This window comes from Carassius auratus, chromosome 46, assembly GCF_003368295.1.
Source record: "Carassius auratus strain Wakin chromosome 46, ASM336829v1, whole genome shotgun sequence".
Classification (NCBI taxonomy): Eukaryota; Metazoa; Chordata; class Actinopteri; order Cypriniformes; family Cyprinidae; genus Carassius; species Carassius auratus.
The window spans coordinates 15,755,073-15,774,507 of NC_039288.1; the positions used below are offsets into that span (position 1 = coordinate 15,755,073).

Consider the following 19,435-nt stretch of genomic DNA (forward strand, 5'->3'; position numbering starts at 1 on the left):
TTTTTAGACAATTTAATTTCTTTATTTCATTTAATTCTGTTGTATTTAATTTCATTTCATTGTAATTTTGAATTTCTTTAAGATTTTTCACACCATTGACCCTTGTTGTTTAGATATAGATAGACTGTTTTCCTCTATACTTATGTGTAAAATGTTGAAAAAGACATTTTGGTTCTTTTATCCTACCATTGCAATCAAGTTTTTTCTCTTTGAGAGAACTTCTTTGGGAAGTAGTTGTCTATCTGCTTTTAAAAAATGTGATAGAAACGTTTTGTTAAAAGATATATTTTTTATTTTTCTTGCAGTGGCCGTTCTATTGTATATTGTTGTTAATTTTTGTGTGTGTGTGTTACATTTAAAATAAAAAATAATTTCACAAAATGTATTAATTAATTGATTGATTAATAACATTTAAAGAATTCTTTTTCTTTCTGAAATTTCCATCGTTGTTAATTACTGATAACTACTGATAACAATAAGAATAACAGGTTTCTTGAGAATTATGATTATTATTTATGTTTTTTAACTGGTTAAGGCTTCTTTCAAACAAGTGTTACTTGTTTCTGTTTCTGATTTTTTTCATTGTTTTTTTTTTTTACTTTCATTGTGGTAATGTTTCTTTTCATTGCAATAAAAATATTATTTTGCTAGAATGTATTTGATAAAATAATTTCCTTATTAATCAAAACCGATTTTGTAAGCAAACAATTCGCATGAATAAATTGCAACACTGTCTATGTGGGCAGCGCCGATGCAGAAAAGCAAACGCGTCGAGCAGTATATTTTGTACCTCTTCTGTTGCCGTACGCGTGTTTCTATCACACCAGCAGCGGCGCCACTGAGTTAAACGGATAGTTGTTTTTCTCTGATCTGTAGAAAGAAAGTGAGGAACATTAGTTTTCGTTTTTGATTAAATATGATTTGTAGATCAATTCCTCTTGCTTAAAATGCATAGATTATGCGTCACTAGCACATAACAGAGGAAAGGAAGTGAAAGGAGTCGGTCCATTGGAGTTGTTCATTATATTATTGTAACGTTATTCTGAAGCATTAATATTTAACGTCATTTGTCCATGGCGCATATTCGAATTAAAGAAGGTGAGTTTGAGTTTGAGGTTTATATTTCAATATAATGTAATTAAATGATAAAAACAACAGTGTAAGGTAAAATGCGGAATGAAGACAGGTAGGCACCAGTTCAGAGAGACTAAAAATCATTTTAAAGATATAATTGTATGTAACGTTAACTGTTAAAGGATAAACTGAAAGTACAGGCACATCTTTTTATTCTGGTGTTTAATTCTTTCATATTTTACCGCATTATCGTTTTGCTTTATTCGTGTAAGACTGTCAAATGTACAAAAATGCATTATGCTGTAATAATTACAAACAATTAATTAAAGTTTCTGCTTCATAGAGGACGTGTGTGTGTGTGTGTGTGTGTTTGTATATATTTAAAACTATATATATATATATATATATATATATATATATATATATATATATATATATATATATAAGAATATAAAAATGTGTATAAACTTAAAAAAAAGCATTTTTTATTTCTGACCAAGCAGAAGTATACAGTGCACAGTACAATATGGTTTGTATTTAATTTTGTCATGTTTTTATCTTAAAAAAGTACAAATGTGCTAATTAATGTTTGTATATATTATTGCAGTTATTTTGCAATTATAATATAATGAATGTGTTTAATTTTTTTTTTCATTGCTTTTTTAGGGCTCTCTGTGACTGCATCGACAATAACGGAAGAAAGCTGGAAAAGCACATTTAAATCTTCAGATAAGAAACTAGAATTAGAGCTAGATCCAAATGTGCCTTTGGTCAGATTTGTGTTATGAGCTTTTAACTGATCCCTGTATTTTCAAACCATTCATTCTGACTTTGGATTACAAGAATTAGTAGATGTTGTGATGGACATATTATTGGATAGCGTGTGAGGAGGTTTGGATGAGTAAAGAGGGAAAGACTCCTTTGCCTGCAGTGGGAGGGCTGACGAGCAGGCAGCGTGACATCAGAGGACCCACGTCTGGACGTGACACCGAAGGACTGCTGGCTATGGGAGCAGCAATGGGACCGTTACTGCTTTGGCTCCAGGATGTGGCAGCAGTAACTCTGCTGAGAGCTCGCAGGACGCTTCTTAGGGCTGCCATCCTGTTCTGTGTCCTGGTGCTTCTTCTGTGGGTCTCCATCTTCCTGTATGGAAGCTTCTACTATTCCTACATGCCCAGTGTCAGCTTCTCCACACCAGTACACTTCTATTACAGGTACAGACACGTCAAGGCTGATCGGGAACATCCCCGTATTGTTTTTTTACAACGGCCTATTTGCACATGACTGATTTCTTCATTATTTTGGTCCAATGAACAAATACTGTTGAAGGCATCACTGGAATTCGCTTTGTGGTTGATTCCTCTCCCCTGCGTTTCTTGTCTTACAGGACAGATTGCGATGCTTCAGATTCAGTCCTCTGTTCTTTCCCCATGGCTAATGTCTCACTCTTGAAGAATGGAAGAAACCAGGTAAACAAATTATAATTGTAATCAAATTATAATTAATTACACTAATTATAGACATGTTTTTACAGGTTCTTTTGGCATTAGCTAAATATACATGCAATGAATAGCCTTTGCTGTAAACATTATCTAACAAGCCCATTAATGATGCACAAGAAAATTGTAACACTTACATAACTGATGTATGAACACTGAGTATAAAAATGGATTTTTGTTCATATTTACAGTTTAGTGTATTGACTTGACTGTTTCTTGTAGGTGATGATGCCTGGTCAGGCCTACAGGATCTCTCTGGAGCTGGAAATGCCTGAATCTCCAGTTAACGCACAGCTTGGCATGTTCATGGTTAAAATGTCTTGCTATACCACTGATGGGACCGTCGTTCAGTCGGTGTCCCGCTCTGTGAGTGCAGACAACTCCCACAAGGTTCATTGTCGTTATGGTTGTGAAAACAGTAATTTAAATAAAATTAAATTATACCAATAACCTGTTCTAATAAGTGCTTAAAGTGGATTTCGGTATCACAACATGAAAATTTACAATATGAAAAATGGATATTCCTTTGGAGATTTGCTAATGATTTAACCTCATTCAATTATTCTGGTTTTTTTAACATTATTTCTGTTAACATTTAGTGAGCTTTAGGTAATGGCAAATGTAATCTAAATATAAAAATAGGGAAATTGTGCATGCACAATCAATTATCCCCTATTAGCTAGATTATATTACTGTTCCAATTATTATTAATAATCTTATAAATAATAATCAACTTAATTAAAAGTGTCAGTAAAGCCTTTTACATTCTAATGAAAAAATAATTTTACAAATAAATGATATTTTCTGAACATTCTATTCATTGAAGTATCCTGGGAAAAAAAAGTGTCTGTTTAAAAAAATATATTAAGCAGATATATTTAAAAAAAAAAAAGAAATTTTCAATGTTTATATTAAAAAACGTTTCATGAACATCCAAACAGAATATTAGAATGATTTCTGACGGATCATCTGACTGGAGTACCAGCTGTTGAAAATTCAGCTTTGCCATCACATAAATGAAAATCATGTTAAATATATTAAAAGAGAAGAGAAAAAAAAGTTATTTAAAATTGTCATAATATTTGACCTTATAATATTTTTACTTTAGTTTTGATTAAATAACTGCAGCATAAAAAAAAATTATTTTAAAACAAAATCTTACACACTTTTAGATGCACTCAAATCTCTGGTAGTGTGGAATGTGTTGATTTGGATTCACATTTGATGTTTATGGACACACAGTCAACCTTTTATATTAGAACACCTGTCTGTAAATGGCTGTTTCGCTCATATTTCTTGTATCTTGTTTTGTTTTTTCCCCATCAGACAATGCTGCACTACCGTTCTAACCTGCTGCAGACCATGAGCACGCTGCTGTTCTCACCCCTCCTGCTCACAGGTGTGTCTGAGCAGAAACAGCTCATCGAGGTGGAGCTCTTTCCAGATTTCAAATCCGACCTAGTAAGTTTGTAAAATATGAGCCATGACACTGAAACATGTCACTGGCATTTTTCAGATTATTCATGTCAAGATTACAAATCTTGGTATCATACATTTCTAAAATTTGTATTAATAAAAATCATGCATTATATTGACCTGTCCTCCACAGTACCAGCCTGCTGTTGGCGCTGTGATTGAGATTCAGTCCCGCAGGGTCCAGATTTATTCTACCCAGCTCAGGATCCATGCCTTCTTCACTGGCATTAGGTATTTGCAATGGTTTAGTTTTATTGGTTTATTTGACTATTCATGTTCCGTCAAGTAATGCATCTCAGCTCATTGACCATCCTGTAATTCTCTTCTCTTTTGCTACAGATACCTCCTGCATAATTTCCCTGTGATGTCTGCAATTGTTGGGGTGGCCAGTAACTTCACCTTCCTCAGTGTCATTGTGCTTTTCAGTTACTTGCAGTTCATCTGGGGAGGGCTCTATCCCCCCGAGCAGGTCAGAGTGAAGGTAAGACCATCTGTCGAATTTATTTAACCTTCATGCTGTCACGTTTCCACTGGATGATGTCTGTTTACACACATAGGTGATGATGGGAGACTCGACGCGTCTTCAGCAGAGGAGGGAAGAAGCACGGAAACGTATGCACTCATCTGCCAGCACTCCTAGTAAGAAACCACAAGCACTCACACGTGATCATTTCAAGCAAACAGATCAGTCACTACTATACAACTCTTCCACTGTCCCCCAGTCATGAAGTATGGAGGAGATAACAGTGAACTGGCAGATCCACCACAACGAACCAGTCGAAACAAAGGTGAGACAAGTAGGAAATTGATTAAACTGATGCAGTAGATCTGTGTATTATTGTTATGATCCAGATAGGGATCGGTGGTGGGAATATCCTTGGTGCTTATATAACTGCACCACTGGAGGTGCTCAAAAACAAATGCAGAGGAAATTCGAGTGAGGCTCAAAGTCTGACTCCTGAGATCTATCCAGTGGGAAACTCAGGAACTCTAAGGCAGAACAATTCAGATTATATATTCACATGCTATGCCAAATAAATGCAGTGATTATGTCAATGAAGAATCAAACAAATCATGTTTGTTTGTGCAGGTGAGTTAGACACTCCTAGTGCGATTGGGACAGAGGATCACCTGCAGGAGGATGAAGCTGGTAAAAATATGAACTTTAAACTTTAAAGAATAGAATAAGACCACTTTGGGGTCTGTAAGACTGTTTTAAAATGTTTATGAAAATTCTGTTAACGAAAATAAAATATAATTCATTATTAATATTGTAAAATATTACAGTTATGTAAAAACAACTTCTTTTTGAATATATTTCCTTCAGAAATCATTTCAATTTGCTGATTTTGTGATCAAGAAACATTTCCTTGAAAAGAGATGTGCTTCTTAATATTTTTTTAAATACAGCTTCTCTGTATTCTTTGATAAATAAAAAGTCCACAGAAGAGCATTTATAAGAAATATAAATATTTTGTAACATATTTAATGCCACTTTATCAATTGATATCAAATATCACTGATTTCAGTTTAATGTGCCCTTGCTGAATTCATGTTTTAATTTCTTTAAAGAGCCACACAGATGGGAAATCAAAAATTACCTGTATTACAGTGTATGATATAGCTGTCCATCAGTGTAAACAATGTGCAAAGTAATTAAACCAAAAAGTACACGATTTATAAAGTTATTGGCTTCTAAAGTAAGGAGTCGACTCTGAATCGCTGAAACGAGTCGTTATAGATTTCAAATCTTTTGCCCATCTCTATGTACGTCACTAGGAACACTTTGCATAATAATCTCCGCCTACCGTCTTGGGAGAAACGGAACTCTGGCCTGCCCCCCCCCCCCCCCCCCCCCACACACACACACAGACGCTCTGGGTGGTGTGATAGCATCATGTCGAGGAGACAGTGTGTTTTTAATTGTAAAAGCAAGTTTGTTTTATTTTCACTGCCAAATAATGAAGATCAGAAAAACCAATGGCTAAAATTCATTTTTACCACAATACCAGAGCAGTACAACAAATCCTTGTTGTGTTCACAACATTTCACTGATGACTGCTTTTCTAATCTCGGTGAGTACAAGATTTTGTACTCGGTGAGAGTTTCATTTTTCATTACCAACTTTATTTAGAACAACGAGCATCTCCGAATCACAACACGAACTATGATTATGAAGTTATGTGTTTGTTTTCTCCCGAGCGTCTTATCAGTATGTGTGCTGTCTGCAGCCTGTCTGCGCTGATCTTCATTTACAAACACATCATTAAAATGAAGCGTAACTCCGTGAATACTCAACGAAGAGACATGAGAGAGATATCTATAGAAAGGTTGACATGTGTACTTTAAAACTAAAAAAGTGCTGCCGAAAACAGATATTCTGTGATAAAGTATTCCATATGAAAACAACGCGATGTCTGTTTTTCATGTCTCCCTTCATTATATCTAATGTGAACACACCCCCGTGCTGAACGCGCTATTCATATTCAAACTGAAGCGCGGCTTGAATACACCCACACAGAAGAAAAAGCAGCGAGACTGTTCAAGTTTTTTATTTTACTGTTTGCTTCGCGATGAGAGGAATAAGACATAATTCACCCCAAACAGATGCTAACGCATTGTTTACCGTGGAGGTGTGTGCGGAACAACCAATAAAAACTATGTCAGTTGACCAATCAGAACACAGTGTGCTACCGAAAGGTGGGGTTTAAGGAAACTGAATCTTTTGAACAGCTTCACGCGAACCGTTTGGGGATCTCTGAGAATTGAGGTCATTTTAAAATGATATTTTGACAAAATTACAATGTTTTTTAACCTTGGATGGATTTAAACCTAATGTACAGGACTTATAAACAGTTATAGGAAGCTTAGAATTTTCATCTTACTGGCTCTTTAAAAAAATAATTCTGGACCCTGAACTGTGATGTAGTTTATAGAACAAGCTCATTCTTGATGACCACTGGTTAATATTTCCTTCAACAGCTCAGGATTCCTCTATAGATGAAGGTCCCATTTTCCTTAAGGCTTCTCATATTGCAGACACCAGTTTGAGTGAGGAGGACCCTGATCATGAGCAGAGGGCAGCAGGAATGGGAAATGGGACTCAAGATGAAGAAACCACCCAAGCGCAGTCCTCAGACTGCGAGGCAAGGCTTAGACAAAGGCATGGACCCTGGATGAGGCTCTGAGCTTAAAACACTGAAGCCACCATAAACGCACATGCATTCTGTTACATTAGAGCACATTATATGACTCATAGCTAGCATATTTGAAACATTCCTTTTGCAATGCAATGAGAATTACCTTAAGAATTTTTCAGATGCATCTGGAAACTTTACCTCGTAGAGCTGATATCCAGCTAAAGAGAAATTCCTGCTCTGCTGCTTTTGTTCTCCTTTAGCTGATTACTTACTGTAGGACTTAAAAGTCCTGCTATGCTTTAATCTGGTCCGTGGTTCTGTTACAATATCAGTTTTGCATGTAAACTGTAACTAAATGTGTAAAATGTGTCAACACTTCCATTTCTTTCAAATGCGTTCCTCTGTATTGTGATGTTCTCACAATCTTTAACATGGCTAAGCAGTTCCACTCAAATTCTAGAGATATTAAATTATTATTTTAAATTAGTTCCAGTTATTCGAAAGCCGAAAATGCAAAACAATTTTTAATTTGTTTGAGAAAAAGCACGTTACATATTATGAAAAATAATTAGAGGACATTTAAGTATCATTGATATGGGGAAAAACAAATGTTACTAGTATTATTATAAATATTTATAATAATTACTATTATTACTGCTACTGTATACAAAAATACGCATGGAAGGTTAATTCTAATATGAAAAGATATTGTGTTTTTGTTTTTTATATTTATTTAATTAAATTATATTAGTGGTTCATGCGTATTTGTCCGCTGTAACCAAAGATTTACTAGTATATCCGCTATATTCGTTGCATAGAGATTTTGATCATATCAGTGAATTATTATGAAAGGAAGAGTTTGCAAATTTTCATTTTCCTTCTCCTTCATATGTTTTTTTTTATGCTTTTTTGTTTATTGAATAAATCAGACATTAAATTAAAATGCTTAGTCACTGTGTTGTGATCTTACTCTCCAACACTAGGAGGCAATAGTGACGTGACGTGAAAACACCTCACTGGCTATTAGAAGAAGAATGTGGCGCAGCTGCGTTTGATGCGTTTTTCTCACACAAAACACTGGCAGAAAGAATCTTCCGATTTTGCAAGCTTACAAGGTGTTTATCTTAATTTCTCTCGATTTTGTGTTATTAAAAAAGAAAACAGCGACTGGGAATCCTGTATTTACATTTTAAAGTCGCGTTAAAGCCTTCTTCAAAGATGGCGGCAGCGGACGACTCGCGCTACTATAGTGGTAAGTTTGAGCCGTTAGCGAAAGCGCTAACAGCCATTTAAATTCTTTGACATTAATGTTTAGATTATTCACAATCTTATTGCATCTCAAATGCCGTTTTCTAACTCTGAGTGGTCTGTCATAGTTTAACGCTACCCTATAATTTACATAAGTAACGTTAACATCTACGTTAGCTAGCTAGCTTTTGTTTTTGTAGGTGCACGATGTTAGCTGTTAGTTCAGACAAACGCATTATTCAAACTGATTTTACCGAATATTATGTTATACTTTGCGATTTTGTGAAAGATTGAGAAAGAAATGGAAATTGATCGGCGTGAGCTGACCACATGGTGAATGTGTTGAGATTGACCAACCTGAAGCTGTGATATCAAGATATATTTGTGAATAAAATAACCTCAGAGGAGCCTTATGGCAAATTTCATTTCCTTAATTGTTTTTCAGACTTACACGTTACAGTCATGGCGAGAAGTTTAGGCAGTGACGTAAATTTTGTGTTTTGCAAAGTTTGCTGCTTAAAGGCATACTCCACCCCAAAGTGAAAATTTTGTCATTAATCACTTACGTCACCTTCTTGTCGTCCCAAACCTGTAAAAGCTTCGTTCCTCCTCGGAACACAATTTAAGATATTTTGGATGAAAACCGGGAGGTTTGTGACTGTCCCATAGACTGCAAAGTAAGTAACACTGTCAAGGTCCAGAATACTATGAAAAGCATCAGCAGAATAGTCCATCTCCCAGCAGCGGTTCAACCGTAAAATTATGAAGCGACGAGAATACTTTTTGTATGGGGGATGGAGCTAGCTCATAATTCTGCCCATAAACCCTGGTATCAAAACGTCCTGAAAGAGCAGCGATTTCCAACGAAAAATTTGGGGATGATCCATGCGTTGTCCAGCATGTTGGAGCACCATCTCACAAAGCAAGAGTGATGAAGAAGTGGCTTAAAGATCTGACATGAAATAGTACTCAGAAAATTTCTGTTTTTTGAAAGCGATCAATTTATTGAACCTTTAAAACATAATAGAAACAAAAACCTTCCAATAATATTTTCTAAGATTATATTTTAAAGTTTTGTTTTTGTGGTGAGATTTAGATTTTTTTTTTTTTTTTTTTTTTAGGAATTAAAGTATCAAATACAGCTTTATAGAGTTAAAACTTGTGTGAAACATAAAAGTCAGTTGAGTAACATTTTTGTGCATGAAGCTGCATGTGCGTCTTGTGACAATTAAACTTCAGAAGGCTATGATTTCATTAAATGAGCATGAGTGCAGCATGTTTCAGAGTCCAGTGTTATGCTGGCTGCACACTAGACTATTTTCAAGTCCTAAACTTTTTTTAAAACCATAGGAGACCACGGACATAAAGGCAGTTTTAACCAATTGTTAGCCTTATAATCCTCTCAACGCATACACTAGATAATTCCAGCAAACTGCGAGACCACACACTTAATAATTGTAGGAATGATTTTATAGTGACACTAGCACCACTTTCACACTGCCATTCCGGCAAATACAGGGGTAAAGTGTTCCTGTAATTGTTCCCTGGTCGCTAGATTTGGCACTTTCACACTGCCAGTGATGACCCGGTATATGTGCGTGCTTTCACACACAACCCTTGAAGATCCCGTAACGACACGTGACATCAGCGTGTGACGTGTAATGTACGAGTTGACAACGCTTGGCACGTTATACTTTAACTGAAGCAAGCAAACGATCTCTGCGTCAGCGCGGAAAGTGAGGAACTAACTGATCTCTGCTTCCTCACAGTTTGCACATATGTTTTCGTCGCGAATGTTGATCTTCCTTCAAAACAGCCGGTAAAAGAGTCGCGCGATAACGCGCGTCATCACTTTGATACGGAATTAGATCTGGCTTTTGTTCACACAGCGCTCGTTCCGGATTGATTACCGCAATGTTACTAGGTCCCCGACCCGGGTTCAGTTCGGTAATCAATTCCGGGACGTGGTTGCTTTCACACAGAAGGCGACGCGGCAATGTTACGGGAATATTGCGGGTCCGACGTGCAGTGTGAAAGGGGTATAGATATCATGGACACTCACAATATCAAATGTGACTAGAGAAGATAAACAAATAGAGAATAATTGGTGTTGTCACTTGGGTCTCATGGTGCGTGTTCTGTTTCACAGTTAAAAGCAAAGTATAACAAAGAATATGGGCAATGTATTCTGCTTTCCTGGCATTTTTTCATGCCTCCCAATCTTTCAGAAATGCAAATCGGCTTTAAAATCAGCCTTAAAATCCTCTAGTGTGTACTGTGCAGCCAGCATTGCTGGGATACAGTAATATTTCTGCTGTTCCAAAAGCGCCTCTTAATGGCAAAGAATGAATTTGCATTTTTCAATAAGTCTGTCTGCTGGTTCTGTTCAGACCAGTGTGAAAATCGACCCATTTTATGCATTATAAAAATCTAATATATATATATATATATAATAATTGATTGCTGACTCACTCCAAAAATGCATTTCTTAAAATTTGTAACAAAATTTAACCAGTTTTTGCTTAGAACAAGGAAAAATATCTGTCAAAGGTGCAAGAACCATGATCTTGATTTGCCTGTGAATTAAGATTATTTTTATTACCCCCACTGGCAGATTTTTTGTTTATTTTTTTAAGCAAAAATTTAGAAAATTATAAAAAGTTTTATTTTATAAAAACAAGACAAAAGCACTAAGTCCTTTTTTTTGCAATGTAACGGTTTAATATAATTGACACTTTTGAAATGGGATGTTTACCATTTTATAAAACTATTAGTTTTTGTGAAAACCTGTATCTGAACTGTACATTCAGATTTTTACAGTCATTGTTTAGTATGTTACCATAGACATTGCTCTACCCCGCTCGTATGATATTAATTTTATTTGTGCTGGTGTGATTTTAAAAATCCTGCAGGTATCCTGACAGTCTCTTTGGAAGTAATGTGTAATAAAGTCACACCTCTGACTCTTTCGTCTTCCATCTATCAGAGCATGATGATCGTGTTGGTGGACCAAAGCACCGTAATCGTAAAGGCAGAGGCCCTTTCCGAGCCCCCCTGTACAGCGATCAGTTTTCTCGACCGAGGCATCGAGGTGGTCGTGGTGGTGGTGGAGGAGGAGGAGCCCCTGGTCCTTGGTCCAGACTTCAGGATGATGATGGAGATGTGACCATGTCAGATGGTCCTCAAGACATGGGATCCCAGCGCAGATTGTAAGCACTTTGGGACATAATTACACTTATTTTCTTATTTAATCATTGAGGTACAGCAGTCAAGATTTTGCTAATGCTTGTTTTCAGCAATCCATATGGCCGGCCACAGAATCGCCGCGAGGAACGCAATCGCAAAGGACGTGGCGGAGGCAATGGCAACGGAGGTGGAAATGAAGATAGAGGTGGCAATCGATATGGAGGCAGAAATGGTGGAGGTGGTTCTGATGGAAGCCGCAAGAACTGGTTTAAAATGACTGTTAGTGCTTTAAACATCAATAGCACATCAATAAAGCAGTTATTAATGTTTAAGGCTTTAATATAAAATTGTTTGTGGCCTTATTGGAATATTAAATTGTGATTTGTATTTGTTTCTGGCCACAGATTCCTTTCGGGAAGAAATATGAAAAAGATTGGCTTTTGTCTTCACTTCAGAGCGCCAGTTCCACAACATTTCATGCCGTTCATGTAAGTCTACACTAAAATGCATTCCCTCAGCATGCCTATAAAAAAGCTTCAATGTTTGTCATATTGCTGAATCTTTTCCATCTTATCTTTTTTTCCTCGTAGTATCACACTGATGGCAATAAGGCCCAGTTTTATGTTGATGACTCCACAACTGCTAATGCTTTGTTTAAAGCGTCACGAAAAATAACAGACAAAGATGGATATAAGGTAATATTCAGTATATTTGATGCATCATAAATACTGAAAGATGTTAAAAAAAAGTATATTTTTTCATCGTTCTAATAATATTTTTCAAAGGTATTAAACATTAATCTTTTTAAGTATGGATTTAAGAATTTCTAGTTTAACCCTCTGTTTGAGTTTGTAATTGAGTGTCAATCTGTTGGTTGGATAGGTGACTGTTCTAATGAACAGCTGCCCACCTCCTACTTTGATCTACACTGATCTGAAGGCCGCAGATCTGGAGCATTTGAAGGTGAGTGAGTGTTACTTGCAGCAACCTTTAAGAGGAAGTTTTCGCTTAATTCATTTATGGCTATAACTGACTGTCTTCTGCAGCAATGCATGGCCAAGCGCTTTGATGGGTCGCAGCAGGCTCTGGATCTGAACAACATCAGAGTCGATCCAGGTTAGACTTTCATCCAGTCATCTTTCTCCTTATGAAAAGGTTATTGACTTGTTGTAGGACATAGCTCAAATGTTTGTTGTTCTTTCCTGGCAGATTTGGTTTCTCAAAATATTGAAGTCACTTTGAATCGGAGGAACTCCATGTTGGCAGTTATCAAAATAATTGAGGAGAACATTCCTGAGGTACGTTATATTTTACTGGAATGATGTAATGCCTTAAAATGTACATTTTAAAAAAATCACACAGTTTTAAAAGGTTTGGGTCCAATTCATTTATTTTTTAAATGAAAAATAAGTTAATTAATTAATTATTTCAAATAAATGCTGTTCTTTAGAGCTTTAACAGAGTATTAAATGTATATCAAGCAGCACAACTGTTTTGGTAATTAAAATAAATATTTTTTGAGCAGCAAATCAGCATTTTAGAATGACTTCTGAAGAGTAACAATGATGGAAATTAAGCATTGCCATCACATGAATAAATTACATTTTAAAATATCTAACAATAGAAAACAGAATTGCAATAATATTTCAAAGTATTACTGTTTTACTGTATTTTGATCAAATAAATGCAGCCTTAGTGAGAATGAGTCTTCTTTTGAAAGCATTAAAAATCTTACAACCCCTTACCAGACTTTTTAACATTAGTGTACATTAATGTTTAACTCTATAAGTGTGATCCAAAAACTTTTCCTTACACAGCTGGTTTGTCTGAACCTGAGCAACAACCGGTTGCACAGGCTCGATGACTTGGCAGATATTATCAACAAAGTCCCCAACTTGAAGATTCTCAATCTGTCACATAATGAGGTACGTTTATGCTCCCGGACACCTGTAGATTTACTGTTTCCTGGACGTTTTTCAGTCATGTCATGACATTGTGTCATCTTGTAGCTGAAGACGGAGAGAGAACTTGATAAACTGAAGGGTCTGAAGCTGGTCGAACTCTCATTGGAAGGAAATCCATTATGTGGACACTACAAGAACCAGGCTGACTTTGTCAGGTTAGTCTTCTCTGCCGTTTATTGGCAGAAAAATACTATACACAAGTACACAAATCCCAAGTGCAGGACTTCCAATCATATAGTCTTATATTACTTGGCAGTAACAAGTCTCTTAAAACTATAGATAATAATCAGATAGATTTACCGTAAAGTACATTAGAATGTAATGCATACATGCTTTGCTCTATGAATTGCAGTGTGTCCAGCAATACAACATGCTCGCACAGAAACGTCTGCGTTCGCGTACTTGCGTAGAGTATCTTTCAGGCCTGAAAAATAAACGTTTTGCATGTTAGTGCACACATGCACAGGAATGCATGAATATGCAACGACACACCCCATGTAGTTCAGTTAAAAAACAACAACAACAAAAAACCCTGCAACACTGAGAGGGGGTGTTGATGGCTCTATTACCAGTGTGTAAAGACACCTAGAAAACATGGCAAACATTAAATCTCCATTAGAGACAGACACATATACTTATATCGTGTGTTGAATGTTTCAGATTTGTGAGTTGATATTCACTTTGCTTTTGGTTTATTCTGGAGAAACAGTAATTCCCTGGCAGGAGAGAGTCTGATGTGACATTTGTAAGGACTTTCTTAGTACAAAGGGTCCTTTTTGTTACATTATCACATTTGAGAACAAGGTGTTAGTTCTTAATTGCCTCTAATCACTGTATGTTGTTCTAAAGAAAAACAATAATCCCATCTCGGGTAACTCCCACTCTATGAGTGATTTAAATGCTAGAGTAATGATCATTCAAGCCTGTCTGTAATATGCAGGTGTATTAATTTATTATTTTCGACTAGTTCAATCATCAGGCATGTGATAATGATATTTACTTGTTTGAGTTCCAGTGGCAGTCCAGTAAGGAGCATAAGTTTGTCAACACCTCTGGTTTCCACTACTGCTTTGCTTTCATTCTTGCTTTTTTCGGACCTTCTTTTCTGTCCCCTCACTGTTGGCCCTGTAGCTTTTTGCACAGAACACAGCGATTGGTTTTTCTAAAGGATTTCAGCATATTGTAAATCTCATAAGCTAATACTTCATTAGTTAAATTCAGTTTAAGCGGCAGCTCCTGCATGTGACCTCCCAGAATGCCAATGAATAAGTTGGCGTACAAGGACAGAACAACCATTGGAGATGATGCTCTGTTAAGTACATTTGTGCTCCACCTATCTAAAATGCTGGCACCCTCCTCCCTCCACCCGCCCCGCACATGTCTAACACCTGAAGTACTGCTGATGCTGTGTGGCCAGTGAGAGGCTGGTTAGTCAACGACGGGTAAGATCCCAACTTTTGATTCTGGGACAACCTAAGGCAGGCACAGCCGCAAAACTGGCCACAGCCAACGTCTTGAAGATGAAGAAGACCATTCAAGGAAGAAGATGAGCTGTCTGTAAGGAGATGCCACGGGTGGGGAAGGAGAAGGGAGGTTTTTAAGAGAAACCTTGAGCCAAGCACTCCTCAGAAACGTGAGCTTTGCTTCACGGCGCAAAATGAAAAGTGAGAGTAGAGGCAATTCTCTCTCTCTGTTTCTGTATTGAAACCAAGGTGGAGGATAGTTCAGTGGTCAATCTGACCATTTTCACGATCCTTGTCCTAGAGCACTTTGGAAGAAAAACATCAGATCGTCATTTCAGCAAAGAAAAAAACATTGAGAAGAAAATACTTTAGGAGGATCACAAACAAGTTTTTGAATATTAATTTCAGTATAAAATAAGCTCAACTACAAATCGGACTAAATAAGAAATAGAAACGGAAGGTGTCTGGGCTCAAATGAAGCTTTAATTAATTGTTTGAATGAACACCCTACTGTTCTTAAGTTTAATAGTAGGGTCCAAATAAAGTAGGGTGAGTAACCCATACACCTTTTATAGCACTCATTTAATTTAATCGTTTTCTGATCTGTTCCAGAAGCTCGGGGTTCAACATCTGTGCTCTTCCAAGTTTATTCTTTGCCCTTTTTTTTTTACCCTGATTTTATTAACTCGCACTTCTTTTGCTTGAACTCTTTTACTGTCTTCTCTGTGGTTCATCCATAAGTTTCTAGTGCCCCCCCCCCCCACACTGTTATTTTCTATTATTAGAACTAAATGTATTTATTTTAATTTAACTTTTCCCCTTAAGTGTTAAAACACTCAATAAGCAGTTTTTCACTTTAAGCTTTAACAACTCAACATGCCAACATTTGTCAAGCTATAAGCTAGTGCCTGATGCTGTCTGTTTAAAAAAATTAAATAATATTAATGCAAGAGCCCCATTGAGATAAGACTGTAAGAACCACCAGTGTGATTACACGGTGTCAGATCTCACTTAATTATATCAAACTCTCTCCTTTCCATTGAATACACTTCTTAAATGTGCTAATAAATTAAATAAAAAACTGACCGACTGATTGATTGATGGTGTGAATGTTCACCAAACTCTACACCTCACAACACCCCACTGCCCCCATCCCTTGCCAGCCTGCGTGGGTCTGTGTTTCGGCCTGTAGGGGGCACCGGTGGTGAGTATTGTGATTGGGTAAGTACTGTGCCGGGGGGAGGGAGGGAGAATGAACAGCGCTGTGATTGGCTCATTGTTACCATGTCTCTGATGCCCTACAAAACAAGTACAAAACAAACTTGATCAAGTATTCAGCAAACCTTCACTGTTTGTTTAAATGAAAAGAATGGTGTTTGTTTAAACTGTTACACTACTCTTCAAATGTTTGGTGTCACTAACATAATTAAGAAATGTATACCTTACATTGGTATTCAGAAAGGCTCATTAAATTGAGTGATACATTTATCATGTTAGAAAAAAGGTCTAATTCTACTAAATGGTGTTCTTTCGAATTTTTCTGTTTATCAAAGACTCCTAAATTTTTTTTATAAAGGTTTTCACATACATTTTAAGAAATGTTTCTTATGCACCAAATCAGTATATCAGAATGATTTCTGAAGGATCATGTGACACTCAAGACTGGAGTAATGATGCTGAAAATTCAGCTTTGAAATGTATTCAAATAGGAAGTTATTTTAAGATAATTGTAGTAATATTTCACGATATTACTGTTTTTACTGTAGATTTGATTAAATAAATGCAGCCTTGGTGAGTATACATTAAAAAAAAGAATCATACCGACCCCAAACTTTTGAACTGTAATGTCTAAATTGTGTAAATCCTCAGTTTTACAATATCTCAGACCTGACGGATAATTATCTGTAAGTAATACTCTTCACCTGTTTGTCCCATACATAAGGTGGTCTGATTTAAGTTTTTGAGTGTTTGTGTGGGACTGTTTCATTGGGACGAGTGCAGTGCGTATTAATGTTGTCTCTCTTGTTTTGTCTTTGTGATTTTTGGACAGTGCCATTCGGGAACGATTCCCCAAGCTGCTCAGACTGGTAGGAAATCCACAGTGTAACATTAGCTGTAGACCAAAAATTGTTGGTAACCATAAGAAGTGAATATGTAATCACACTCGCTCTTTGGTTCAATTATTTATTAGATTCGTAATTTGTCTGTTTATTGTTTAAACCACAGGATGGACACGACCTTCCACCTCCCATTGTTTTTGATTTGGAAGTTGCTCCTGCGACTCTCCCCCCCTGCAAGGTTTGCTCAAGTTTTTTTTTACCACTTTGAGATGCCCATTTTTAGCTTTCAGTCTTAACTTCTGTTTTACTTCAAACACAGGCCAGCTACTTCTGCTCTGAAGAAATCAAGAACATCATCCTTTGCTTCCTGCAACAGTATGTATTATTTGGTCTTTATACAGCAGTTAAACTAAAACATTCAGATCAGTGTTCATGTATCTGTCTCACCCTCCAGGTATTACAGCATATATGACTCCGGAGACAGACAGCCCCTACTGGACGCCTATCATGACGGGGCAGCTTTCTCCCTCAGCATTCCCTTCACCCTGCAGAACCCTTCAAAGTACAGTATACCTCCTCTCTCCTGTATCATCCAGTCAGCATCACCACCGTTGACTTGTACTGAGCAGTATGATCTGATCTTCCTTCCACGTGGTCTGCTAACATTTCCTTGTTTTCCTCAATCCTTTTGTCTGCAGAAGTAGTTTAGGCGATTATCAGAAAGACAGTCGCAATATCAGACGTATGAAAGATGACCCCAGTAAGTTATTTAATAATCTAAATCAAGCTTCTGTTGTCTTCTAATTCGTTAGTTTTTGCAACATTAAAGCACAATTGCATGTTTGGATTTGGCCTGTAAAATTTCGCCGTGTATTTAGTATTAAATTGGATCCTGTGTTTGAGTTGTGCCGTTTTCTTTCAGCTACACGGTTTCGTCTGATGAAACACACAAGGTTAAATGTGGTGGCTTTCCTGAACGAACTCCCCAAAACTCAACATGACATCGCCTCCTTGATCGTCGACGTCAACACCTACACAGTGAGTCAAATTTGTGGGTTGCTGGTTGCATATTTCACGTTCAGTTTTGTGGTTTTAATAACACCGGTGTTGTCTGCAGGCTACATTGTTGGCATTTACAGTCAGTGGAGTTTTCAAAGAGAGTGAGTTTCATCTAAAACGATTCTGAATCAGTAGTTAAGTCTGACCTATAAGAGTTTTGTGACCCGGAACATCATTTTCTCTTTTTTTAAATAAGTAGATGGCAAATCCCGAGACTCGTTCAGAGCCTTCTCCCGGGTGTTCATCGCTGTTCCTGCTGGAAATACTGGGTATGATCTCACGTATGAACATTTATTTTGCTTAATGTGCCATAGGTCCCATCATTGTAACATTTATTTTCAACTCTTCAGCCTGTGCATTGTAAATGATCAGCTCTTTGTTCGAAATGCCACTACGGAGGAAATTCGGCGTGCGTTTGTTGCTCCAGCCCCCACACCGTCCAGCAGCCCTGTGCCCACTCTGTCTGCCCCCCAACAGGAAATGCTTGCTGCCTTCTCCCTCAAGTCTGGCATGAACCTAGAATGGTCTCAGAAGTAAGGACTACAATATGTTTATTATTGCTTTTGCTAGATATTTGATATTTGCTAGATTCATATAAAGATGGATAGCTTGTCAAGGTCAGAACTTTCGTTTTTTCAGATGCCTACAAGACAACGATTGGGATTTTGAAAGGGCTGCTCAGATCTTCACTGGCCTTAAGGTACACTGTAAAAAAATGCTCATGTGTCCTGCATTTATGACTGTCTTTTGTCCTTTATTGAATTTTTTTTTTTTTTGTAGGCACAAGGAAAGATCCCAGATGTCGCATTCGTCAAATGAAGAGTTATTGTTAGGGGTCTTATGGAAACCCTAAACCACAAGGGGTCTTCCTGATTCTTCCCAGCCAAAATAAATGCTAGTTATTTTTTTCTCCGTATTTTTGTTTTCAAAAGTTCAATTTAACCTCTTTAAAATTTTAAATAGGAAAAAGAAAACCTCAGGAAGGCACTAAGACCATTTACTCCCCACTATGTGAATTTTTTCTCCCCAAAATTTGCAGTTTCCGTTAGTTGTACCTGTTCAATGCTTGTTTTGTAAAATAAATATTAACCATGATTTTTATGTACTAGACTGTAAGAGTGAATCTTTTACTGTGAATTACAGCTGAGAAGTAAAGCCGTAAGACACTTTTCATTATTATAATATAAATTCTATTTGCACCATGGGGCACCCATATATTGTTTTACTTCTATTATGCTAGAAGTATGAAGTGCTTCAAAAAAATAA

General features: G+C 36.8%; 2 protein-coding genes across 4 annotated transcripts; both read left to right on the top strand.

Moving 5' to 3' along the window:
* Nucleotides 1–831: 831 nt before the first annotated feature.
* LOC113064348 (seipin) lies at nt 832–8,350 on the top strand. Of its 2 annotated transcripts, none has more exons than XM_026235111.1 (11): nt 832–1,098; nt 1,741–2,288; nt 2,462–2,543; nt 2,796–2,939; nt 3,900–4,034; nt 4,183–4,280; nt 4,389–4,530; nt 4,607–4,688; nt 4,772–4,837; nt 5,140–5,199; nt 7,089–8,350. In XM_026235111.1, the coding sequence occupies exons 2-11, from the start codon at nt 1,972–1,974 to the stop codon at nt 7,235–7,237; spliced, it is 1,275 nt and encodes a 424-aa protein (XP_026090896.1). In that variant the 5' UTR covers nt 832–1,098; nt 1,741–1,971; the 3' UTR covers nt 7,238–8,350. The 2 variants fall into 2 exon arrangements, with proteins under 2 accessions (XP_026090896.1, XP_026090895.1); XM_026235110.1 differs by having other exon boundaries at nt 834–1,098; nt 7,032–8,350.
* LOC113064343 (nuclear RNA export factor 1-like) lies at nt 8,236–19,274 on the top strand. Of its 2 annotated transcripts, none has more exons than XM_026235100.1 (21): nt 8,236–8,441; nt 11,424–11,646; nt 11,734–11,902; nt 12,028–12,111; nt 12,214–12,318; nt 12,506–12,586; nt 12,670–12,739; nt 12,833–12,921; nt 13,441–13,548; nt 13,633–13,742; nt 17,101–17,137; nt 17,277–17,348; nt 17,430–17,485; nt 17,565–17,672; nt 17,809–17,870; nt 18,033–18,148; nt 18,228–18,270; nt 18,366–18,438; nt 18,520–18,702; nt 18,809–18,869; nt 18,950–19,274. In XM_026235100.1, the coding sequence occupies exons 1-21, from the start codon at nt 8,408–8,410 to the stop codon at nt 18,986–18,988; spliced, it is 1,923 nt and encodes a 640-aa protein (XP_026090885.1). In that variant the 5' UTR covers nt 8,236–8,407; the 3' UTR covers nt 18,989–19,274. The 2 variants fall into 2 exon arrangements, with proteins under 2 accessions (XP_026090885.1, XP_026090886.1); XM_026235101.1 differs by having other exon boundaries at nt 8,237–8,441; nt 18,369–18,438.
* The last annotated feature ends 161 nt before the right edge of the window (nt 19,275–19,435 follow it).